A 27,177-nucleotide genomic window follows, 5' to 3' on the forward strand; every position below is an offset into this window, starting at 1 on the left:
TTCTATTTAGATGCTTCATTGGCATGTTGCTGCCCTCTTCTGTTTGTTGTCAAGACCCTTCTTCTTCTTCTTCTACATTTTTCTGCATAATCAGCCATTTCTATAAAAACTAAGAACACAAAAACACATTAATTTAGAATTGTTTTGTGATTAATGAGACAATGTATGAGTAACAATATCTGTCATTTTAATGCTCTACATGTTGTCATGTGTGATCAAATCCAGCCCCACTAGATGGCGCTGTCATAACAGATAATACACAATAAGCTGCAGTAATGTGGTAGCATAGCAACAATTGTAATGCATCATGCTGTGTTCTTTTACCTTCTGCATAAAGCCTGTTGAAAACAATTAATTATTTGATTGAAGCATTATTACATACCGGATTGGCTTAATCTTAATTGACATTAATTGACCAACCACCTCATTTAAATGCCAATGAGACTGACTGCAGGCTACCACAGGTTGATTGATCAGATTTAGATTTTTTTGCTCCTAGTTTTTATCCAATAGAAACACTTTTCACTTCTTAACAATAAATGAAGACTCAAACAGCTTTTTAAGCACAACCATTGTTAGTTCAGTACTCCACATGTGATGTCACCTGATTCCTATCATGCCTGTATCAACAGGACAGACAGCGAATCCGAGACTGTGTCAGACAGGAAAGAGCAGAGGGGGAAAAGGCGCCATGAGGATATGAAAAGTGAGCAGTCATCTCTTTACAGTTTTATGGAAGTGTAGTCACAAGCATCTTAACAGCGAACACTTCAGTGGCTGAGCCGGATAACATTCACAGTGACTGTTAATGTCAAGAGGAGACGTCTCACTCTCTCGCTGTCTCTTCCTCTGTGTCCGTTCGACTTCTTCTCAAACTGAATACACACCACTGTTTCACAAGTGTTGCAATCTTGTGGACTTTACATAATCATGTCACATTACTCTGCGGCTGCCTGTCATGAGGAAGATGAAGCTTAATGCTGAAGGTGGAGCCAAGAACTACATCAAAAAAAAAAGTGAGGAATCATTGCATAACTATCATCCGCATTTCCCCAAAACAAATGAAAAAAAGTGGGAAATGCAAAGCTTAACTTTATTGTCTTTGAAATTGTGTGAAAGAAATCTGGTCTTATTATGAAAGATAATAATGCAGAGAGAGAGAGAGAGAGGGAGAGAGAGTGACAGATGGGAAGAGACAGAGAGATACAGGGAAGACGGGAACAGCAGATTTGTAGTGACAGGCTGCTCAGTCGGAAGTTGCAAGATTGTTTAGCCTAAAAACCTTCACCACAGCCATGGAAACCAGTTTGAACCAGAATCCAACAAAATATTGAGCAAGCTCATCTTCAAATAAATATTCTGCTTTTGTCGTACAGGAGAACCAACATTTTAGAGCAGCTTCAACAACACCGTGAGCCAGCACCTGTCCATCACATGTGAGTCAGAGCGAATACTGCTCAGCAGCTTTGGGTGAGCTTACTGTGACATGTTAGAGTTTATTGTGACAAGTGTCAGGTGTCAGGTGTTGTCATTCACATGAAAGCACAGTTGTTGTTTCACCAGCAGGATTTTATGCTGGATTACAGTATACGGAGTCAAAGCATTCTGCAGAGGTGCCTCTGTGTACTGACTTTCCCTTTATGCCTACTTAAAAACTGGGTTGTTTACAACTGTACGTGAGTCAGTGTGTGTTGTTTGTTGATAGTCAGTAATGAGTCAGTAATATTTGTTAATTTGATAATAGGTTATAGTTATGTAATAATAGCAAAAATATATCAGAATTAGGGATTCCCAGTATTGACAGCAATACATCAGTATAGCAGCAGATACTGGCCTTAAAACGGATTGTCACCCATCAATCAAAAGTATGGAGATATCAGCAGATAAGCTGACACTGAAAGGAATACTCACAGTGTGTCCAGTTTATGCATTAAAAAGTAGTGAGGGTATAAATGGGACCGATATGGCTGCACTGTGGAGGTTTTCAGTGTCAGACACACAGTAGCATGGGGGCTGTGTAGTTTAATAAGATAGAAACAATGTAATGAAAGACCTGTGTGAATACACTAACATCAGGAATCAGTCAAAGGCATATCAGGTTGCGCATGCCTAATAGGAAACTGATCGAATAAAAACTCATCATTTGTCTGTCTGAACTTAGTGTACCTCTAAACTAAACTGAAATGCTCCAGTTACATTGACTGGCCCGTTCCTGAGCCAACCAGAGCTCTCTGTGCAGACACATAAACTTAATGAAACAAGAAGGACTTACAGCATAGGTTCAGATACAGTGAGACATCAGTGGCTGGGATAGCTTTCTCTTTCACAGGCCGATGTAGGCTACTGCAGCTCTGACACATCACTTACATAACTGCATTGCCACATGTGATCCTTCTTCCTCACTCACAGCCCGACAAATGACCTGTCTGGGCTGATCTAATTCTTGTAAGAAATATCTAATAAGAAACTGAGGCTGAAGTACATTTTGAACATGATGTATTCGCCTGAAGTAAAGGTACTTTTGAGAAAGAACCCTGGCACAGATCACTTTTGATTTACTTTATGGCCTGTAGGCAGAATTATGTGAATGGATGGCAGTAAAAAGAGAGAGGCTATCATTGTCCTTGTTTAGAGGCGCAGCTGCAGCAGCACAGCTTTAACCCTTTGAACGCCTTTTTTACAATATGCTGCAGCAGTATCATCTTCCTTGCACATGGTAAATACTTTTGTACCCCTAAGCGTTAAGCTCGGTCTCTTTGTTGGGCATGAAATGGCTCCTCCATGCCAATTTCTTAAGAGCAAGCAAGTGAAACTTTTCCACCAAAAAAAAAGAGGCAACTGAGGGCAACTACTGCATTGCACTGTGGTGGGAGTAAATCTGTGCCCTCTGTCCCTCATTTCAGAGAGGGCTTTGATGTCACTGGAATAAGCTGCAGCTCATTGAAGGAACATCAAAGATACTCACCCTCCATCACCCCCCCCCCCCCCCCCCCCAACTCCAGTCCACAACCATTCAATGCTCTGCAGGAGACGTGTTTAGAAATACCATGGGATCCATTATTTTTTCCCTCGTTAACTGACTATTAATATTATCAATTACCACAGAGCAGACATGATGACTTTGAGGATCAGCACTTTGGAGTTTATGATGTATAGAAATAAGATTTAAAATAAAAGCATTGCAGTTTCTGATCACAGATTAACATCTTTTCTTATGTTTCTTTAATTTTAATTAACTCAGCCTATTTTATATCACTCCCAAAACGATCGTTAAAGAACATTAAACTCGACTTTCTGCTAACTCTGCTTTTAATACAACATAATATCTCATTTCATTAAGTATCTCGAGCATCTAATGGCTATCACAGATTAACAGAAATGATCTTTGGCCCTCTTAATATGCTTTGAGATGTCACATGGCTCATGGGCCACAGTAATTGAATGATCAGGTTTAACCAAAGTAGCAACGGTGCTACGAGTTAAAGTTTTGTCACACAAACTCTGGAATCTGTGGATGGATCACTGTTGTTAGAATGTAGCAGCGCTCTTATTTTGTTAACAGGACACACGATTGCACCTCCTCCTATAATGCAGACAAATCTCCATGCACAAGTTATTTGGATAAATACATTGTTAACGTATTTAAACTGGTATTAAAAGTATGGTGGAAAAACTTAAGAAAAGCTTTTGATGCTCTAGAAAAATAACAAAAAAAGAAACTCAACACATGACTATATATAAGTCTGAAGTTTGGTTCAGTAAAACAAAGAACATCTACTGTTTTCAGGATATCCATCCTTCCATCCATGCATCAGCTGAACCCACATTTGTCCTGCAGTGCAGTATAAATAACATCTACTCTACATATACATTGTTTAATTACTGTCGCTGCCAGTAGGGGGAGACAAATATTCTGGAGTGTACCTTTACTTCATATCCTAAAGTAGTGTTTTCAAATGAGGAATGTGTCCATCTCCATTGTCGGTATGCATGCATGTGTGTATACAGTTAGTTATGAGTAGTGTCTGTTGTTTTGTTGTTTTGCTTCTGCTTCTAGCGTATTTTCTCATAAACAAATAAAACTAAATATCAATATTTAGGTGACACACAAAATGTGCTTAGTGCACCTAAAGCCTAAAACCTAAAACCATAACTCACTGTTTCTGTAAAAAAAGAAGAAGAAGAAGAAGAAGAAGAAAAGAAATGGCTCTGATAGCGTTGTTATTGTTATTACATACATAGAGTAAATATCACTATTTGGATCCGGTGTAAGTGTGGGAGCAACTTTTCCTCCGCGCTGGCCTATTAGAGGAGCGCACCGTCAGCCAATCACAGGCGCTCCCTGCTCAGCTCCACTAATCGAGGATTAGCCACAACCCGACTGCAGTCCACAGCTCTGGGAGGGAGAGGTAGTCACTGCCATTCACTACTCACCCTCTCTCTTATTATTAGCTTTCTTGGATCTTGGCTGCAGGGCTCTATTTTTCCCCCCTCAGCAGCAGGGACGCTTTTTGCTTTGCGCATTTGGGATCTCAGGTAAAGGTGTGGGTGCGCAGAAGCGATTGATTTATGCTCGATGGAAGCTGCTACATATAGGTTAAGGTAGGACTCAATTGATGGCCCTTTAATTTAAACCCACGTCGTAGTAACACCGCGCGCCGAAGCTCCCGCTCCCGTTTTCTTCGCGTCCGCGATGTTCAAGACGGCCAATTACCCAACGGTGGATCCTGCGCCCACCATCATGCACGGCACTTGGTTTGTCACGGGGTGCCGAGAAAACACACCCGTGGCCGTGGAGAAACCTAAGAAAAAGGCGTTCAGCCTGGTCAAAATAATGTCTTTGAGTAACAAGAAGGCGCACGGCCAGCATCCGCACCACCACAACAATAACATGCCTTTCACGATCCACTGTCACATCGGCAAAGAGATAAAGCACATTTGCAGCAATTGCAGCCGCGGGAACGACACACAAGACGGTGAGTATACGTACGCGCTTGTGTGGTTTGCTCCATATAGTAGCCTGGCGGTATTGCCGTGCAGAATGTGCTACTCATTGTGTTGGATAGGCGACATTTGCGCAGATCAGTGTAGTTATGCTCACGTTAAGTGTTTTAAGGCGCATCAACAAACGGGAGGGATTCAGTGTTCCTGCTGTGAGAACTGGATCAGAACTTCTTCCAGGGCTGGGCTCTGTTTTGATCTGCTCATTGTTCCTTTGCAACAGTACTGGTGAACCGGCCTCCTTATTTGTAGGGCTTTTCTTTATTTAACCTATCCAGGCCTTACATGTCATTAGTCTGGCATGGAGCTATGCAGTCTGTGTGCACAAAGCCATTTCCAGTATAGTGTCATTACATCATCACTCAGCCATCTTGCTATGCAAACAAGTGTTTTTAATCAAAAACAGCCACATCAGTTGCTTATTGTGTTACAGCAGTGAAGAACTAAAGTAGTGGAGAATGTAGATCACATGCATCAGGGTGGAGGTGGGATAAACTGCAGACAGGTAAATAATGACAACATTTTAGCTGGAAGAGGAGTTCCTCCTTTCCCCCCTTTCTTTGCAGATTGTGGTCCTTTGTCAAGATTATTGCATGCTCACACACTTTAAATCAAATCCACTTTATTTGTCACAGTTATACCTGGTACAATGCACAGTGAAATGTTTGAAGTGTGGACATGCATTTCCTGTTGAAGATTGTGATATTGTGAAGTGTAAACTCACCTTATCTGTTCAGTGTGCAAAGATTGTCTTAGATGTTCTCAAACAATGTTATTGAAGCTGCTAAAAATCTGCCTTATAATATTGCAGCAGAGTCTTACTTGGCTGCCGGGATCTGGTCATCCTCTGGTCTTCATCTAGCCCCCTGGACCTCTAATGAAGTCATTTGAATCTCCACTGGATTCAATTAGCATTGACTGACTGTGGAGTTATTTATAGTGTGGTGTGGTAGCAAGATTGCGAGTTTCATGCACTGCATTAGTGTCACATTATGTATCATGCTGCCCCATTGCTGCACCCCCCCCCCTGCACATGGGAAGGTGGCTGAACCTGTAACGTGATGTCAGCAAGATGTGAATGTGATGTAACCATTTAAATCAAAGTCCTGACAGCCTGTCACAGGTGACGGTCTGATGCAATGTGGAGACACTGACAGAGAAAGGACATGGCATGCTGATGTTAGACATCCAGTATGTAGCCTTAAGTAGTTTTGTATAGCTTTGCTCGTGTTGTATGATCATAGTTTAAAGGACCTGCTTTAGTTTTTTTTTTTTTAATGAAAGGCTCAACGCTGTACCAAGTGAGTTTTGTTGTTGTTGTCATAAACATTGTCTGCTTGCTGTGTTGTTGTGCGCCTTTTTGTCATGTTAGTTACTATATGTGTGCAATCTACTGGTCACTGGTGTTTGTAATCTTCTACTGCTACAGGCCAGCTTTGCAATGCATTTTTATATTAATTATATATATATGGCGTTATGTCTTATTGTAGAGTGTTTCCAATTAACCGTGAGGTCTTCGTCTGTACATTTATCAAACTATGATCATGTATATTGACAAATCCCAATGACTGATTGCTCCATTTTACATCAGTAAAGGACATGCACTGTAGGGACAAAAGTATGTGAACCACCATATCACCATATATGCTTGATTTTTATTTTTCATTTGGCATTCTGATGAGGGGTGATGAGATCAAGACTACACAACCATGAGGATCATGGGTTGGAGTTTTTTTTTTGCCCCAGGAAGTCAACTAACGCGTATCTAAATACACATTATATGCTCTAAAGCTGCAATATTCAGTCAATGAATGGAAGCTTTTGAACTATAAGTGGATAATCAATCAATAATCCTTAGCTGCAGATCTGGTATGCAGCGTTTCATGCCTTTGGAACAAAAAAAAGGGAGAAACTAGGGTTGCACACAGTGTCTGTTTACCTTTGGTGCTGTGTTTTGTATTTTTCTCTCTGAAGATTGTTGTATTTGACTGTTGTGGTCAGCGAATGTTTTTTTAACGGACTACATTCATATATCCTGAAGAATGTGTATTTTTTTTTTTAGCTGTCTGCGGCTAGCATCGCGGTTTTATAGTCAGACAAGACAAGCGAGTGAGGCTGTTTGTATCCATTTGCATTCATGCCTTCATGTAATAGTTTGTGTTTGGGCAAAATGCTTTACGTTCCTTGCTTTTGATGACAGTACTTAAAAGTCCAAAGGGCTGGGCCTTGTGAATATTTGATGAAGAGAAGGAAGATTCTCCCTTTAATGAGGTGCTTATCAGTCTGTGTAGTGTATTCTGGCAAGCCAGCCGCTTGGTGTGATGAAACCTCAAACTGTTTAGACTCCTGCATAATGTAATCTGATAGGCAGGTTTGTTTATTCAGTTACTACAGGAATCAGGAGGCCGCTTGGCACAGATTCTCGCTGCTTGGATCTTTGAAAGCAAAAAGTGTGTGTGCGCTGCTTCCACTGAGAGAAGCTCACCAAAATATCACCTCCTCTGCATTCTCACCTAAACCAGACCTTGTTTTTTTTTCCTGTTGTTTCAGCTGAGGAGGTAGAGAGGCTGGCCGCCATGCGTTCCGAAGCCTTGGTCTCTGGCACCCACACTCCACCCATCCGCCGTCGAAGCAAGTTTGCCACACTGGGACGTCTCCTCAAGCCCTGGAAGTGGAGGAAGAAGAAGAGCGAGAAATTCAAGCAGACTTCTGCTGGTATGTGACTTTTTTTAATAATTTATGTTAATATGAACACAAAAAATAGATGCAGGAGCCACATGTATAACAACAAAGGCTGTGAACGAATTTAAATGTATATCCTTGGGTCATAAAGGAAATGTATTAAGTTTGTGTCTCCAGGGTGATTGAATATGCAGCAAGTTGATTCAGCAGAAGTGTAGCGTTGGAGGTTTTTGAGGTCTCTTTATAGTCCATTTGATCTCACAGCGCGGTGTTGTCAGGGGCAAGTGAAGGACGCCGTCTCTTCAGATGTGGCTGTGTTTATTTTTTTTCTTGGCTGACACATCCTGGATTCTGCTGTCAGCCTGCTGGACAGGAGGAGGCACTTTGTCAGACTGTATGTCACAGGTTGGGGGCAGAATCCTTGATTTAGCAGAGGATGAGCAATTTCACGGGGAACCTGAATCCGGCGTGAACAGGACAGGATGTTCTGATTTAGTGATAGTATCAAATTAAGATTTTTCTGGTGTGCATTTGCTGAATGATTCAGTCCGTCATGTTGTCTGTGACTGCTGTTTCAACTGCAAGATGTCTATTTATGAAACAAATGTATGTGCTTCTAAGTGATGCATAAAACCTCTACATTTTTCACCAACAGGTTCATAGTATAAGTCTGATATTGTGACTGGCCTGCACAGTCAAACAATTATCAAACATTTTTTTTTTTTAGTTTTAGATGCTTAACTTTTGAGTGCATACTTGATAAAACAATCATGCAGATGCTTTGTGTTTATTGGTACAGTCATTGCAGCATCTCCCCTGTTGTAGTGAAGGACAATAATCAAGAGCTAAGCAACAAAAGATGCTTTTTTTTCTCTTACAATGGTGTTAATGCACAGTGGGGCTCAGAGAAAACGCTCTTTTCATCGCCTTTTGTTAGCCACTTGTTTTGCATAATGCTGCTGTCTCCAAATCATTCAGTTGCTTCTTTTGTTCTATTTGATCCTTTTTGGTGTCTGAATATGACTTGCTGTGTCTCACTGGATGGCCGCTGAGGGGAGTTTCTGCATTGTTATAGGTGGTTATAGCTTCAGTGCACTGGCAGGCACTTAAGCCACTGTGCCACCACCGCTACAAATATATATATACTCTGTCACATCCATTTTAGAATGGCACATGAACCCAACTTTTATATTCCCAAATAAGTGGAATGTTGTGTGTGCATCTTAAGTGACAATAGTGAGCCAGTGCAGAAAATTCAAATGACAGCAAGTGGTTCAGGATGCCAACAACATTTCTATGGTGATTTAAAGCTGCACCAATCAATGCCTCAAATAAATTATGTAAGAGATTCCATATTGTGGCTGACCTACAGAAAACTCCAGCTCATTTGTTTTTTTAAATTCTCCTGTTTTCCAGCTGCAGCAAGCTGCCTGTTGTCACACATGTTTAGCTTGTGGGTAAATATTGTTTTTTTTTTTATCAGGTCAGAAACATGATTCTGTATGAAAGCTTGCAATTTCTTGATAGCCACTATGGCGTCCAGAATAGGAAACAACAGAAAGGTTGACGATAAGGCATTTGTTTATTATTGAATACATACATAAATACAATCTTAAGAAGTTCAAAACTAGCCTGAAACAAAGAACTGCTGGGGCCTTAAACCTGTACATAACTTGCTTTGACCTTATCTCCCAGTGTCCTCTGCAATGCAGTTTTGGCTCCCGCAGAGGTAATATTCAGAATCTGTTGTCGTGTAACTGGACAAGTCCAAGTATATTTTAAATCCATTCATATTAGCCACTGTGTGATTAATGTTGCCCGCACAAACCATGGAACTTCAAACCGTCAACTTCTCTTATAATACTATATATAATAATCTTTTAGTTCTTGACTTATGTTTAGCAGTATTTTGATCAAGCTAAGATGCCAGTGACGCCCTTTTATCAGACACGAGTGACAGAGTCATGTTTTAAATACTTGTAGTGAAAAATTGGCATTTTTTTAAATCAAATCTGACATTAAAGGAACACATTTATTGTATCTGCAAAATGGTGTTGACTCAGCTGAGCTGTAGCTTCACTGCTGATCTGTGTTTCTCACACAGACCTTTATGCATGTCGTTGAGGACTGTGTTTGACTGACGTGGTCATACAGCTGCCTCACACTGCTTGATTAGTCTCCAATAGGTTGTATTGCCTATTCGTCAGCCTTTTGTGTTGTTTGATACTTAAGTGTGCCTTTGTGACTCTTGCTGTAATCTTACCTCCGAGTTGTCTGTGATATCTTTTTTTTTTTACTGTTGATCTCGTGTTTCAGTAGGGAGCAGACCAGCCACTGGGCATGCAGATGTTGCTGTGGATAATTGGACAGTGAACACAGTTGAGGATTATGGACACGTTGTGATATTAAGCAGATGAAGGCCAGCTCTGGGGGACTGTACTTTTCACCTCAGGAAGGAAGGAAGAAAGGAAGTAGGGAGGGAAGTAGGGAGGGAGGGAGGGAGGGCGGGATTGTCAGTTGGGTGTCTTATCACGCTGTCTTATTGTGCTTGGTAAATTTTCACAGGGAGCTTGTATCAGGAATAGATCTCACCAGGCATAGATACATCAAAAGAACGCACACATGGTACTGTGATGTTATCTTGGCATTTTTATTTTTAAGCTAATTAGGAGCCTTCTCATTGTAGAGTTGCTGATGCTAGAATTAGAATTCTATCTAGTGTAAATGACATGGTTTCAAACATGTGCACTGATTAGAGACTGCATCGAAGAGAAGGCAGATGTCCTGCAGTGTCCTCTGTAGGTGTCAAGGTCTCGTGCTGCTGATGCAGAAGCTCAACGCCTGTTAAAAGACTCCATGAAAGTTTTAATACAGTTTTTTGTGAGGCTCAGCCTGAGAGAATTGCCTCAGTAAAAGCCTCCACTTTGAGCTGCTGAGCCGCAGGGTTGGTAGGATGTGTTCTGACTATCTGGGTCACTTCGCAGTGGAATATATTTTTTTTTTCTAAAAAAACTAAGTGTAGTGTTCTAGGATCAATAGAGGCTGTACTCAGATATGCCAGTTTCATTTAATATGCTCTCAGCTGAGTTTCCCCAATGAGTGGTTGATCTTCTTATCTTGGTACAGAGCGAGCAGCTCAAGTTTTGGACCATGCCGCCACTTGGACCACGGTGGACATCTTAAATTAGAACTTACATCATACATTCAAGGTGATTTAGAGGGCGCTTCCATGTGTTGATGGGACTTTTTGTGTGTGTGGGTGTCTGAGCTGCACAACAGATGCACATACAGACATTATTGCACAGTGATGGGTCATTTGATATTTTGGTGTCTGATTCTATAATGTTCTGCATCAAAGTAAGTTATGTGGCATAAATAACTTTTTTTCTTCTTCTGCACTGAACGTGTGTTTGTGTATGACTCTTATGGGACCATCCTGATGAAATAAGCATGCAATCCTACATCTAGGATCACTCATAATGTCTTCATTAAATATTTTAAAAAGTATTTTTTTGATAGACTTGCCATGCCTAGAATCATCCTCAGCTTGTGTCCGACACGTGTCCGACTTCAGACTTTTTAACAGTTTCCCTTTTTGTTTTATGAAATCTGTCAGATCTGAAGTCATATTATTCTCATTAAGGCCTTTTGAGTTAATGGTATTGCGTAACCGTGCGCATCCCATGGCCATAGAAGTTATGTCATACAGCTTTGAGTAATTACTTTTCATTTTGGATGAAACTGCAGAATAATCCCTGAACATATTACCGCACTGCCAATCTGGCGTTGACCTTTAGCCCTGGGATTCCCCACACTGACTGATGTTTTGGGAGATTTGTTGTTTGGTTAAATAAAAAAAGTAAATTTACTTACTCTGTTCCCTTGCAGTATATTACAGTATCTGACCCAACAATGACAAAAAAGTAGTTTGTATTCTCAATGGTATTTTCGAGTATATCTGGAAAACAGTAAAATATAATGACTCATCCTGCACTGAGGGGCGTGTACTAATTTTGCATCCAATGAAATGCTGTTTTTTATGTTTATGTACCTCCATCTTGCATCTTTTCTGACCAAACATGACTGTTCAGCAGCCTGGCAGCCTTCAGAGTGGCCTCAAAAGTGTAAATACAATGAACAAATGGTACTTCAGCAGTCATTTTTAGGGAAAAGGGATAGATCAAACAGGAGTGAGAATTTGCCAGTAGCTGAATTTGTGTCCCAAATTGAAATTCTCAGTCACACGGGGAGTTTATATGGAAAGTGACTGCCAAGGTGCACAGAGCCTACCACAAGGTTTACTCTACTCATTACCCAGATAACTGCTCAACTGGCAGACTTTATTAATAGAAACCTCTCAGAACTGCTGTAAATTGAAATTAACGCACAGGTTCACGTGTGATCGCTTACTGCCTCCCGGTGTCGTGAGTTATTTTAGGGGTAACAATCTAATGAGCTAGCTGCTTTCACTCTCAGTCAGTGTTGATTCTGGGTCAACTCTTTGATAAGTATTTACCATCCCCTTGATATATTTGACCTAATGTTAAATTTGGTCCCTCTGGCTAGAGGGGGGAAAAAATCACTTTTTGATGGAGCTGCCAACATTAGCATCCCAAAAAGCATCTACAAATGGCACAATTTCCTTTGATTTCACACTTCATTTTACGACACCTCGGGGCTCCAGTGGTGATGATTCTTTGCATGACGGTCACGTCTTCCTCCCCCTCCAAATAATGCTTTGCTGCTTAGATAATTCCTGGCTCAGAGCTGACCTTAAACAGGCTTCTTTTGGAAAAAAAAACATATGTATGAAGTGATATTGAACATCTGGTATCCTGGAGTAAGTCATAATGGAGCGTACTTTTTTCAAACTTACAATATTACTTTGGTGTATTTGACGGTAAAGGACTCAAATATTTCAGATTTGTGTGTGTGTGTTTTATTTCAGACTTCCAGCAGCTGGCTTTAAAGGGCAAGGGCAATGAAAGGAGAGGTCAGGCTACCAGTATTTTCACTGATCCACTTAGTATTGTACATTAGCATTGAGCACACACTGTCTGGAGCATGAAGGGAGGCAGGGAGGGGCAGGACTCCAGGGTCATATATGTAAAGCAAACGTGGCAGAATGTGTAGTCTTCCTCATAAACAGGAGCTACAGAGGCGTGCAAGGGAGCCTCCTATGCTCTGTGCTCCACTGTGGTTGCTCACCCTCATTCCACCATTCTTAATTGGTTTCTGTGCTGGCTAAGATTCTAAAATGTGATTTTTAACTGCTTTCGTTCAGTTGATAGAAGATGTTAAATGCCTCAACGTTTTGAAGCCTAAAAATAGAAGCAGGAGTAGCCGTGGGACATGCTATCTTCTACATAATGTATCTGTATGAGAAGTGTTGGTGGAATATCTTTTTTTCATATCTTAGCTTTATCTTGGTTAATCAGGGCACAGCTTTCATTATCTTTATACTAACATTTATAGTTTTCTTTAACTCGTTCCTTAAGTCAAATCTGGGGTATTTAATGATTTAATAATAATTTATTTTAATGGACTCTTAAAGTAAAAGTTACAGAGGTAGCTGAGGAAAGTAATTCCAGAGGTTGTGGAGGGATTTCTGAGCTATCGTTAAAGTCCTTGCTGCTATAATCAGGAGTGAAAATCCACTAAAAAAGACCACGGACCATGATGGGGGAACGTTTGCAACTCACAATCTTCAGACAGAATTTATCTATTGGAGTTGTGATGTTTTTCTGTTGCTTGTGCAGACCATCCTAAACATTTTGTGAGCATCTGTGCACTGTAGACAAAGGATTGTCCCATTTTATGTATGTTTCAAAGCCCCGCCCAGCCTTCTGCATCGGGTTTGTCGCTGTTTTTCGTGGAGGTTCTTGGAGGTAATAATAGAGGGAGGTCTGCTCCTGTTGCCTTTTACCTCACCACCATCCACTGTGAAACAAGGGGCATTAACAGAAGCATTTTATTGGACACAAAGTTAGCAGATGCCCATGTGTGCAGGATGTGAGCCATCATTGTGTTTTAATCAGGAATGTCTTTAGGAACACCTAGAACACTTTGTTGCTGTTGTGCCAGATACTAGCTTGTATTTGTGTGTAAACCAAGACATATTATATAAAACATGAAAACTGATTATTGGGCCTTAATGTACTAGACTGCCAACCTTTAATCAGTTATTGTCATATTTTTATGGTTCCCTGGGTTAACAGCATGAACGCAGGTTGTGACGTTATTTTTGAACACACTGCACACCAAGCAGTGTGGAGTGTGATCTTAGCTCTGCTGGTCAGTTTTTATTCAGTACTCTAAGGTCAAACATTTCTATTGCTGCCGTCACCACAGTTTCTCTGCCTGCTGAGCTCCTGAGCTGGAAACAGCATTGCATTACTATGACAACCGGTAACCATGAGCTGCTGTAGCTTATTCTAGCATCCTTCTAGACATTTCTAATACAGTGATTTCTGTGTTTTTTATGTTTCTGCTGTAACATGTTTGGAAATGTGCCTATTTTAGTGTATGGCTTTAAAAAAAACTGTACTTTTATGTATGGCAAGTTCTAAAAATATCTTTTGACATGCTTCTTCTTTTTACGCTTCCAGCTTTAGAGAGGAAGATGTCAATGCGACAGAGCAGAGACGAGCTTATCAAGAGAGGAGTGCTGAAGGAGATCTTTGAAAAAGGTGAGCTGATTTGACGCGGCTAGTCCGATTTAACAGAGCTGGAAACTGTCCTGGATTTAGGGAGAAAGTACAAGAGGGATGGATGTGGTGTGCTAAATTGGAAGGTCTTCAGTTATTCATCTCCTCATTAATCAGTACTCTCTGATGTGTGATTTGGCACGGGGGGGTATCTAGAGATTTAATCTTTCATTATAGGAATTCTGTAGCATTTTAGAAAGCCTTTGATGCCGATTTGATATGCCTCTGACATTCTGCATTCAAACCGAGGGAGTATATTTAATTTTGGCAGCGGGGTGCCCCTTGCCTCAGGACATTAGAAAAGTTGGAGAGTCCACTGACTCTAGCTTTGACTTTTTATATTTTATTGTTTCACAAATGATGCATTTTAGAACAATATATAATATAATATATACACATGCTGCCTGTCTGAATAATACCTTGAATATAGTTTATTTTTTTCCCCACATCATCTTTGCCACTCCTTATAATGCATATTAATGAGGCCAGGTGGGCTCAGGTCTCCTGCCCAGTTAAAAGCTTGTGTGCACAGCACAGATGGATCAACAGCAGCTGTTTTCACGCATGCAAAGCAAACATTTCCTACACTTCTAAAAGCTGTAGCATGTTATATCAACACTGAACTCACACTCATATGTACAGTGGATACACTCACTGCTTCGCATACCAGGCAAAGCATTACCACAGTGAATGGAAGCCTTCCATGAGAGTAGACTTCAAAGTAAAGGCCTATGTGTTTGATAGGTTGGTACAATACAGCAACTTCTGATTTAAAAAGCTAGTTAATGACAGCACAATCATGTTCCGACTTTCTGAACGTTAAAAAGACTAGAGACTCTCCAGCATCTCTCAAGGGTAAGAATGCTTTTGGTTTTCGGTTTGAAAGTCTGCTCAGTCAAGTTGAAATGTGGGAATGTGGGGGAGCATTGTTTGTCTGAATATGTGAGCAGCGCTGTGATTTGCACCGTCAGCCTTAAATGCGATCATACAAAAACCATCAAATGGCTGAGAACTGTACAAAAATTCAAAAGCAAAAAAAGCAAAAGTCAAACTCGTCTGCCACTGTTCCTTGGTCTGGCATGGGCTGATAAAAAGCTTTGGGGTTGTTAAACAGTCAACCCCCTTTTGTCTCAGAAACTCCCAGAGTTCATTTTTGTTAGAGCTCTTTTTTTTGTTTGTGTTTTTTTTGGAGCAGACACTTTTTCAAGTAAAATTGTTTCTTTCTTCTGTTTCAGCAACGGTTGAGTTCCGATCCTCCATGGATGGGGGTGTCTGCACTCAGGAGCCCTCTTTTAAATCTTCTATGGTCCTGCCCACTAAGAAATCTGTCACCTATGCAGGTGACCATCAGGACACCCCTGCCAAGCCACCACTTTACCACAAACAGCCTCCTGCTCTCCCTCCAAAGCCTTTCTCTAGGATCCCAAACCATAGCACAGGTAATGTAATGACAACACTGTTCAATGGTGTGTAGTTGTCATTGCTATACACCGATATAGGAATGAAATAATTGGATTATTTAGTTCAGGAAATGAAGGAATTGTCGTGTTTATATACTGAGTACAGTGTTTTGATAGATAAGCCATGGCTGCTTTTACTTGAACCGTACCTGTGTTGCCACACGTGTGCACAGGATTATAGTAGTCTCATTAAATTACCCCTGTGGTTAGGTCAGCTGAGCTCTCGCTGTCATTGTCAATCTGTCAGAGGGAAGTGGCATTACTCTGGCCTAATTCCCACCACTAAGCACTGACGTCTGAGCCATGTCTGCTCATCTATGAGCTGCGTTTATGTGTCTGCCCCATCAAAACGCACCAGAACCTTTACAGTAACAAATGTTCACTTCTTTCTGTTCAATTCTCTCCGTTTCTAGATTCTTGCCAGCCAATGAAGTTGCCCTGCATGCCAGGGGGAAAGCACTCTCCACCTCTGCCTCCCAAGAAAGTGATGATATGTGTGCCTCCGGGGGGGCTGGACTCCTCCTGCTCCCCCTCACCGTCCCCCAACCCCCTCAGCAGCCTCCCACAGAAATGCATGTCTTCACAGGGCGGGCCTCCCCACCACGGCACCCTGCTGCCCTCGCAGCTGGCCGGTCTCTCCGGTCTTCATCAGAGCCACGGTCACCCGCTCCAGCTTCAGTATGGCAGCCTACATGCCCCCAGCCGGATCATCGAGGAGCTCAATAAAACCCTGGCACTGTCCATGCAGAGGTTTGAAAGGTTAGCAGCGATCGTCGCTCATGGCATTAAAAGTGATTGTGGGGATTATGGATATTCTTCTCTCCGTACATCACATAATATCTTTTGACTAAAGTTTTAGGATGATATGTCTGCATTTTAGATCATACGCTGTTATGTCTAGAAAATACTAGTAAGTACTATAATACACATTTATTTTCCTTATTTTAATGATGCTCTGGTCATTATGATAAAATAATTTATTAAAACCTATTGAAAAAATTCAATTATTCACTGAAAAATATGTAGAATAAATATATATCGTGGCCTGTTTATTAGCTTGTATTTTTGTCCACTACACTTTCTGGTGTTATTGAGGTCGCGTTCCTACCATCACTGGTGTACAGGTCTAAATCGGCACACTGCCTCACAGGGCAGCATGGCCTAATTTTTAAGTAAATGTGTGTATGTGTGGGCATGAGCGAGTGGAGTAGGCGTCCCTCCAGCAGTTGGCCTGACATAACATGACCAGCTGCTCTTTACAAGAGCTGCCTTTCTTCATGTTTGGAGAGGAAAGGGACAGGGCAGCGGATTGGACATTATGTAACTTCTTGCATTAGGATCTCTTTTTCACCAAAGCCATTTGGAAAGGGATAAGGAAGTAATGGTCCCGACGTTGCTCACAATTAGTCTGAAAGCTTAAAATGGTTACGTAACGGCGTCTCTTCATAACGACCAGACTGTTATTAATCAATCCATCAAATGTGTCACCTGTCGGTGATGCGTGAGTGCTAACCAGTGATGGCCCCTGAAAGTGTAAAGTGTATTCCTGTCGCGTTGTTTTCAGTTATACATGTTATATAATCTCTTCTGTTCCTCTGTGTAGTTTGGAGAGTTGCATGGTATTGCGTAGGACTGCACAGCATAGCACTATGTTTGTGTTCCGGCTCTTTGTACTCCTGTTTCATTCAGCTGCAGATACATATCTGTGTTTTCTTTATACTTGGATTACAAACCCACTACGCTGTCATTATGTTCTATACTGAAGCCAGAAGCCCATTTATTGTTTTAAACCACTTTCACATTCTGGACTGGAAAACATTAGAGGATGAAGATAATGTATAATCTTTTTTCATATTTAAACTTTTCGGTGGTGCTGCAGCTAATCCCTTTAGACCATGCCAGATGGTATGGTCATAAACATAATGTTCAGATTTGGGTCAAAATAACCTTAATGTCATATCTTCCCATTCACTTCACTAGCTCTGCTCTTCACGGTGTTGGTCAGTGTGCTCCCATGGACCGAAAAGACGTGCCATCTGTGATCATTGACTACGAAGATGACAAGGAAAACATGCCCAACGAGTCGGACTATGAAGATCTGCCCAGCATGTACAAGGATGAGGAGGATGACGTGGATGATGATGAGGATGAAGATGATGATGATGATTCCATATTTACAAGTAAGCGGCAGAAGGAAATCTAACAGTGAAAATGGTCACCGACAAACTTAACAATTATGTTGTTTAGTAGTGCTTCTGTTCTGTTTATTATAAACCAAAAGTACAGAGCCAAAAAAACTGACATCCCTCAGCAGGAGAACTGTCCTTGTCTATTTTGTTTCACCTCATCTTCATAAATAGGGTGACATATTTGCTTGACTGATCGTAATCGACAGCACAGCCGACTTCACCTGAAGGCCATTGGATCTCTGATTTAGACTGACCTTCAAAGTTGGGCCAGAATTAGTTTCACATATCCACAGTCACACTGTCACCCAACACTGTCATGCACCTCCTCTTAGCAAAACTGCTGAAGTGTACAGACTGGTTGGTGTTCTTGGCACATCCGTTAAGAGTTCTTAAAGGTTATGATTGGTCATGCATTATGGAATTGCTCAGTATGCCACATTATGGCTTTAAGGCTCCCTGACGGGATGAGTAATCCTTAAAGGTGCAGGGATTTGTTTTTGCTTGTTGACTGATAAGTGTGTGACCTGAGATTGTGAGTAATGTGTTTGAAATAATACAATAAATAAATAGATTACTGCATGCCACCCATATCCTTCTGACATTTTGTCTTTTCAGGTACCTTGGCTCAGAAGGTGCTGCGGAAAGACTCTCTGGCCATCAAGCTGAGCAACCGTCCATCCAAAAGAGAGCTGGAGGAGAAGAACATCTTGCCCATGCAGACGGATGAGGAGAGACTGGAGTCCAGGCAGCAGATAGGCACCAAACTCACCAGGTGAGACAAAAACTTGAATACATTTATTACTGGGCCAAATATTTTCAGTTGATTTGGTTGATGGGGCTTTAACTGACTACTGTTGGACGACAGCACCAGCTCCTCTCAGCCAAACCATACATTCTGTCTGACTTTGGGCTGACGACACCAAAAATCCTGGCTGATAAGTGTGGCTCATTTCCAAGTTTATATGGATATTTTTCTTTTATTCAAACGCTTTCATATCCTTTTCTTTTCCCTTCTCAACGTGCGATAAGGATGAACACTTTATCTTGTTAAAATGAGTCTCTGAAAATGGAGCTGACCTAATTTTCAGCGATGCATCAGCCTCCCCTCCCGTTTTCCTTCTCTTGTCTTCTCTCCTGCCTGCTCTCACTCGCTCTCTCCCTCTCTCCTTTTTCTTCCTGACTTCCTCCCTCGCTTACTGAATCACCACGGTGATGCATGTGCCAAACTATCTCCACCCGACTCCTCCACACAGCAGCACCACGCAAGCCGCTTCGTACCAGCAGTTTACACACACTCTACGCTAAGCTGGTGCAGTATGTACAAAAAATGGGGGTTTGTATACATATGTTGAGGTCATAAATGTGAATTCTCGTAACTGAGCAGATCAAACACGGCGATGTTTTTTTTCCCCAATGCTCGTTTGATTTCCCTGCACTCTTTGAAGATGACTTGAGTGGCTAAATGAAGAGGATGTAATGCTGTGCCGAGAGGAGGAGGAGAAAAGACGTAAAAAAAAAAAATATCAAAGCCTGAATAGCACAATAAGATATGAGATGTGGGAAATATGGTTGCCAGCGAAAGATAGCGTATTATCTAGAGACATTGGCACACAAGTCCCTATTCCCCACTGTGATTGGAACACAGTGCATGTTCCCAGAAGGCCTGCCTGCTTAGTTGTCATGTTCCCAAAAAGCTCTGTGACGGTGTCCTTTGCAATGTGTCATCTAAAGCACACTTCTCAAATTCATTCTTGTTACTGACAGCGTTGTGGTCTGTAAAGTTCTTGCTTGTGCTGAGCCAATCAGAATCGATTATGATGATGTTGTTCTAGGACAGGCTGACCTCAGTTTTGTTCCGATGACCTGATTCACTGGGAAAACCCAGGAGAGGGAAGGAAAGCGTTTCAGGGTTTACCCCTGAGAGGGATGTTAAGCACCGATCTGTTTGGTTGTTTCGATTTTTACTAGCTGTAACCTCTGCACATGAACTGCATGTCCTAAAGAATAGTTTCACATTTTTTAAAATAATAATTTTTAGTTGAAAGGCTGATACATATTCTGTGGAAAAATAAGAAAGGTACAGCTGTACTGATGCCCTTCCTCTTCACTCTGTTTTTTGTGTTTATCACACTTTTTTTTTTTTTTACTAAAAATAGCCTGAATTAGCAGTAATAACAGTGAGGGAGAACCAAAAGAGGTAAAGTAAATTGTTGCTAAACTTTCTCATTAGTTACTTTATTTGTGAAGCCATTATATAATGTTATTACACTGTTGCTTGTCTTAATATAAGGTAGACAATGCTTAAAATCAGGCTGTATGTGTTGAAAATAGTTTGGGATTTTTTGGAATTGGTGTGGATACTTGCTAACTTTTACTGACATGATTCTGATGTAATGGTTGGACAAAACAGCAGAGCTCCAGTGTCTCAACACTTCCTGAGCAATAAACCTCAGGCAGGAGAAGAAATGACACAAGATGAGATGAGACAAGCCTGTGTGAGCACGGTGCTGACTCCGCAGACAGTAGGTGCTTGGGCTGAGGATATCCAGACGGCTGTCAGATCGAACAAGATGCAGATCATTATTGATCCACTTCCTACAGATGAATCTACTGTCATTTTATTCTGAAACAGAGCACTGAGTGACACCTACAAATGGAGAAATCCGATTTAATGACGGTAACATATAAAGCACAGCATCTGAATGACTGTTATACAGTAGATCAGTAAATGAATCAGAATACTTCATAAATCCTAACAGGAAATTGTTACAGTTGCTTTAAACTAAAATTGAAATTAAACAATATAAAATTTAATTTAATTTAAATAAAATTAGTAAAAATCTGACTGCAAAAGCATAAAAACAAAGGTGCATACGGTGAGCTTCACTCTTGCACTGCACCATCTCACATTCATACAGACAGCACCGGTTGGCTGGTGGGTTTTTGGGGAAGTGCACCTGTCAAACTGTCATGATGTAGCAGCTTAAATAAACTATGCCAAAAACAATATGGAAGTCATAAATAACTTGTAGAGAGCAGGTGAGGAAGAATTGCAGTTGCTGTGATGTATATTTAATTTAGTTTGGGGCTAAGGCATCTGTGTTCAAAGCCAATATGTCAATAAAATAACCTTGAGTCTATGAGTTGCTGACAAAGTAGGGATGTGAATGGGGGGAAAAAAACAAACTACTTTCCCTCACTGAGCTCTTTATTAGGAAGACAGTGGGCAGGGCCTTGTGCTTTTCAGCCTCCGTTGTGTTGAAAATTATTCCTCTGAGATTCTCCTCCATGTTAAACATGCTCGCAGGACATAATTTCTACATATCCGTCAGCTGCACACACACACACGTTGTAAGTGTCTTGTTCCACTATATCCCAAAGGTGTTCTGTTGGATGCAGATCTGATGACTAGGACTGTGTAATTTATTGATTATGATTAAGGCAGGCCGCAAGTGTGCCAAGAGAATATTCCCTACAGCTACAGTAGCCTGGCAGGTTTGAATTCATGCTGCTGACACCAAATTCTGCCGCCTCCATCTGCACCGTACCTCAGAGGAAATTGGGGTTCATCATTCATTGATCCAGTGTAACTCTACAGTTTTGATGAACTTGTGCTCATTGCGGTCTGATCTTCATCCAGCCACACTGATAACCAACAATGAAATCATGTTTTCCTGATTTTTATGTCTAATGTGAACATTAAATTCAGTTCTGATCTGTGTATGAGTTGTTGACCATGGATGTATGTATCTCCTCAGGCGCCTGAGTCAGAGACCCACAGCGGAGGAGCTAGAGCAAAGAAACATCCTCAAACGTAAGTGTTAACTGTAACCGTTTTAACAAAACTCTTTACTTTAATGTCACATTGTAGCAACGCATGAGTCCGTATTTGTATCAGCCTTCATGCAGCGCAAAGCCTGCTGATTTCTTAGACCTAGTTATGCGAGAGCTAGTGGCATACATCTCTCTCCTTATTCCTCCTTGGTCTGTCTTTGCGTGTGAGGGAGACAGATGGGGCTCCCTGAGGAGTCCTGTCCAGAAAGGCTCAGCTCACATGCAGTATCGGAGAGAAGCAGTTCTGTTTCCTGGGACTCTGTGCCTCGCACATCAAAGGCTGATTTACCAGCCGATCCTGCTTTCCCAGCGGCTCCTGTGTGATTGGCATCGAGTGCAGCAAGAAAACATAAATTCTTAAGAATTCATCAAGGACAGGTCATGTCCTCTCCATCACTTTCACACATACAGTACCAAGGAAATGATCCAAACTTGCACATAGTACCAGACATACAGCATGTGTTCGTGCAGCTTGAATGATGATGGACGTTTTATGTGTTGTCTCATGTTTAAACTCAGAGCTGAGGCTTTTTGTAGTTGTGTTTAAATGAGTACACAGGAAGCCAAAAGAATGTACGCAGTGTGCATTTAAGAGAAATACATGCAGTTTAATAGGTTTACCACTTGATCATAAACATGCACCAAACAGCCCTGGGACAACTTGAAAAGAACAAAGCAGTCATTCTCTTGATGCTTGCTCCTAACGGCTTTAATTTAATGAGACATATAATGAAAATAGTGTTTTTTTCCGCCTTTTTACAAAGCCTGTTGCACCGCTGTCTGTACTTCATCCTCATTTTTTTTTTGCAGCTCGCAATGAACAGGAGGAAATGGAAGAGAAGAGGGAGATAAAACGAAAACTAACACGAAAGGTGAGTCTAAAATAGCTCAAAAAGGTGCAAACCCACACTTGCTCTCTAAGCACTTTGGAGGGGGGTAAATTGTAGGCCAGGATAAACAAACACTGTGACCATGAGTCATGTGTGGTGAGAAGTGAGAATGTGTACTCCGTTACAGCCCTCAGGAGACACTGATGTCCTTGTTGCCCTTGGCCCTACTGCATGTTAGGTGCCAAAATCCTTCGACCCCACAGAGAGGTGTTGAGCATGTTCCCATCAGTGTTGATTAAGGAATAACACTTCCTGCTCACCTGCAGACATATGGCTCCAAAACAAAAATCAGCTGTAACTCTCAACAGCTACCAGTGTAGTCCAGCTTATACATTTATGCATTAACATTTATCCTGTGTCTCTGATTTTACGGCTCTCTAATGGCGTCAGATGTTTTTTTTTGAGTTTAGTCTTGAGTTGTTTTTTTTGAAGGTTGTGAACAGATCTGTAACCTTTTACTGAATGTTGCTTCTTGTTCTTTTATTTCATTAGGATCATGAGACTTGTCTAAGTGATATACCTCGTAGTTTAGCCCCATGACCTCAACCACTGCATCTGATGACGCGATTATTCAATGAATGTCCTGAACACCAGAAGTAGTTTTTAGTTGGTGTGGGAAAATAATCGGTCGTAAAAATGTTTTGTTAAAATTAGTTTGCTATTAGTTTGGTTTCTGTTCTTCAACTCGTTTTTTCTTCTTGTTCCAGCTGAGCCAGAGGCCCACAGTGGAAGAGCTGAGACAGGCTAAAATTCTCATCCGATTCAGTGACTATGTGGAGGTGTCTGATGCCCAGGACTACGACAGGCGGGCAGATAAGCCCTGGACTCGGCTCACGGCAGCTGACAAGGCCAGTGTTACTTAAACTAATCGCATATTTAAATTGAGATAATCTTTTCTTATGGCTCAAGAGTCTTCTGTGGCTCCTTTGACATTTCTTCAAACACTGTTAAGCTCCTCATTCCCCTGTTTGGTTCTTCATGTGACGCAACCTTTAACGCAGGACGCCGTGTTCCTTCGCTGAGTTTGTGGCAGTTTCTACCTCAGCTGTTTGGTTTCTGTTCTGAGAGTAAACACCCTGGAGGTATCTGTCTGTCCAGCAATCTCTGATTCTGACTTTTTTAATGAGTTGTACACGTTTGCTGAGCAGATAATATGCCTTCTTTGTTTTGATGCTGTGTGGCTCTGATCGCTCCAGGTCACACCTGAGGACCACTCATGTGAAAATCACAGGGATTCAGCATTTTGATTATGCAACAACTCCCCTTACATAAGAGAGTAATTGGACAAGCAGTACCTCAGGACCCCCGCAGCCACACTGCAGCACTGCTGATATTTCCCCCACCCCCCACCTCTACCATCCAGCACAGATTTGAATTTTGTTTGTGTTGCTGTCACAGAAGCATCCTCCCTGAGGCTGGAGACGTCCCCTTGAGTCATGCTGAATCGTAAAAGCAATGACATCACTCCCGGCTGGGTTACTGTCACACATGACATTTTTAGATCAGATGTAAAGTCATTAAAAAGATGCATCATCTTATTTCCTGGACCCTTAAGGTTCCGGTGGGGACACGATTCACAGGGCATTCTCCCAGATGAATGTGTATTACTACATGAATGGAAAACAGCTTTTTTTTCGGGAGAGACATTTTAAAAAGAAACATATTGTTACAGATGAGGTGACGACTGCATGTATGGTTTCACCACAGCGCCCCCTGCTGTGAGAATCATAAATCATAGCACTGCAGCCTTCATAACATATCTTCAAGGTTGGCAGGTCTGTCAATGTGTAACAAAAGAAGTGGACTACTTCTACCTTAGGCCACCAACTTATCAATCAACCCATGCAGATGTATTGATCTAAACTAAAATTGCCATTTCTGACTTTCTTCCAAGTGCGTTTTATTCTGTGTGAATCTCTGATATCAACATTTCATTATAGTTAAAGACACAAGCTGTAGACCAGCAACATATTGCAGGCTGTATTATTAGATATCTCGAGGAGGAATTGAATTGATATGAAAAGAGAACTCAGCAGAACAATTCATGGCCCTGAGAAGAGTGTAAATAATGCATGAGGCATACCAAAAGGAGGTAGAGTCAGTGCTTTAGAGGCTGCAGTTTGTGCACTAAGCCTTTGCAGCTTCTCTCAATCCTCCTCCTCTTTTGTCCTCTGCAGGCAGCTATAAGGAAGGAACTCAACGATTTCAAGAGCAACGAGATGGAAGTGCACGAGTCGAGTCGCCATTTAACCAGGTATACTGCATCATTCTCTACAAACGAGCACTGACATGATGAACTGTAATGTAATGTTTTAAGCACTCCTGTTTTGTGTGTGTTCATATTTTGTAGGTTTCACAGACCATAGTAGACCATCACTGTCTCGAGCGATGCCGGAACGGCGCTCTGCTCCACTGAGAACCTTAAGTGCTGGACAGTAAAATGGTGCCCGTTTCTACAATAAGGCCATGTCTTCTGAAATGCCTTTTCAAGACCCACACAACTGAGTCGGTACTACGCCACAAGATGCAGACACCCACTACTCCATCCACTGTAGTAGCACACAATGACTCCAGTTGATTCACGTTGCCCCTTTTTGTGGAATTTGCTCAACTGTCTCCTAAACCTCTCTGCTGGGCTCTCAGGCAGGCGCTCAGTTCTGTGGTGATTAGACAGCGGAAGATTTTTTTTTTTTTACGTTGATTGACATTCACAACCATAACTGTTTCATTAAAAAAAAAACATCGATGGACTTGTCTAAGTGGACATGTTTTTAATTATCGCTCTTTTATTAAGGGGCCACTCCGGACTTCTTTACCTCCTCGCGGACATCTCTGTGCAGGTTTAATGGTTTGATATCGACAGGACGAACTCCATCCTTATTGCACCATGCATGGATGTGGACATGGAAATGAGGAGGGAAGGAGGGAGGCTCTAACATTAGGATCATGTGCAATATATATTTTTTTTTCTTCTTCTGCTTCTCCTAAACTATAGCACCCTCTGGAGTCCCCTCTGCGTCATTACTGTGTAGTCATTCTCACTATACCGACAAATGCTGACATCTTAATTGCTAACTGTGAATTTGAGAGGTTTGGGTGATCACCTGCGCTCTCTCTCTCTCTCTTCAAATGTACATTTTGTTTATACTAAAATAAGGAACAGTTCCATATAAAGAAGAATCACGCAAATTTTATTCACGTCACAGTCTTATGATGTACAACTTGCAGCTGGCAGATAATATTCTGGTTCCAGTTATCTGTTTTATATTTTGATTTTAATAGAGGCACTTGGATCATAATAATTAATTTACTCATCTTAGCACTTTGAATGGAAACAGAACATGAAGAGATGATCTCTTTGACATGTACTTTTTGTTCGTTAAATGCTCATAATGTACATTGTATTATACACTTTACTTTTATACTCATGTCACTGAAGCTTTTGAAGAAGCAATATCTGTCGTTTTTAGAGAAGAAGTTAAAAAGTGCAGGTGTAAACTCCCCTCACCACTATTGTTTTTTACTGTGCGTATATACACACACTATGCCTACACTTCAGGGTTTTAAGTTTTCTTTTATATCTTACTTTAGAAAGGCTTTACTCTGGAGAACTTTTTTCTTGACTGAGCCAACTTAAAAACAAAAAAAAACAGCTTTACTGACACATTTAGATTGAAAGATTTGATCACTGAAAAAGATGCATTCTCTAGTCAAAAAAAAGATTTTTAAATATTTATATTGATAAAATTCTTTGCACTGTTAAGAGTTCGGCTTTTATTGGTTTAAGGTTTGGGTCCAAAGTGTGTAAATTGTCGTTTCTGAGCTGTGAACATGTTTGTCAGGTTTTGTCTCTTTATTTTAAAATTTCCACTGATCCTACCACACCAGTATTCCAATGCTCATGAGCTTTACGTGCACAGATTATTTTTCATTATTATTTTTTACAGCTGGATTATTATATTTCTGTCAGATTTAAAATGTGCAGTAGAGATGAAAGGCTGCTAGCCACCTACTAATAATGCAAAGGAAAGTGTGTTCTCCTGTATTTTTAAGGTCTTGGATCAGTGATAGATGACCCAATAAAACCTGGGAGTTGACAACATAGAGATGAATTTGCACTGCATGGTCTGTATGTGATGTAATACATTTTGTGTGTATGTGTGTCAGTTTCTCATTAGAGCAGGGACAACGTCGTTCACACGATACCTTTTTTTTAAGCCAAATTTTCATTGGGTCATCTAATCACTGACACACTGATGTGTGTGTGTGTGTGGTATGTTTGTGGTAGAGCTGGCTTCTGTATGATTTAGGCAACATGCTATTTTTTTTAAAAAAAATATTATTTTTAAGCATTACAGGAATGAATTTCTAGAAATAAAATCCAGTTCTCATTTTCAGCTCTTAACAACCTGAG

The 27,177-nt window shown here is 41.1% G+C and overlaps 1 protein-coding gene across 3 annotated transcripts; it reads left to right on the forward strand.

Moving 5' to 3' along the window:
- Positions 1 to 4,410: 4,410 nt before the first annotated feature.
- Positions 4,411 to 27,177, forward strand: LOC114449887 (phosphatase and actin regulator 1). Of its 3 annotated transcripts, none has more exons than XM_028427743.1 (12): positions 4,411 to 4,976; positions 7,552 to 7,716; positions 14,292 to 14,372; positions 15,626 to 15,829; positions 16,264 to 16,609; positions 17,831 to 18,030; positions 18,655 to 18,811; positions 21,798 to 21,853; positions 22,684 to 22,745; positions 23,471 to 23,611; positions 24,941 to 25,017; positions 25,114 to 27,177. In XM_028427743.1, the coding sequence occupies exons 1-12, from the start codon at positions 4,694 to 4,696 to the stop codon at positions 25,127 to 25,129; spliced, it is 1,788 nt and encodes a 595-aa protein (XP_028283544.1). In that variant the 5' UTR covers positions 4,411 to 4,693; the 3' UTR covers positions 25,130 to 27,177. The 3 variants fall into 3 exon arrangements, with proteins under 3 accessions (XP_028283544.1, XP_028283545.1, XP_028283546.1); XM_028427744.1 differs by having other exon boundaries at positions 4,411 to 4,602; XM_028427745.1 differs by having other exon boundaries at positions 4,487 to 4,536.

This window comes from Parambassis ranga, chromosome 17 (genome assembly GCF_900634625.1).
Source record: "Parambassis ranga chromosome 17, fParRan2.1, whole genome shotgun sequence".
NCBI classification, from domain to species: Eukaryota; Metazoa; Chordata; class Actinopteri; family Ambassidae; genus Parambassis; species Parambassis ranga.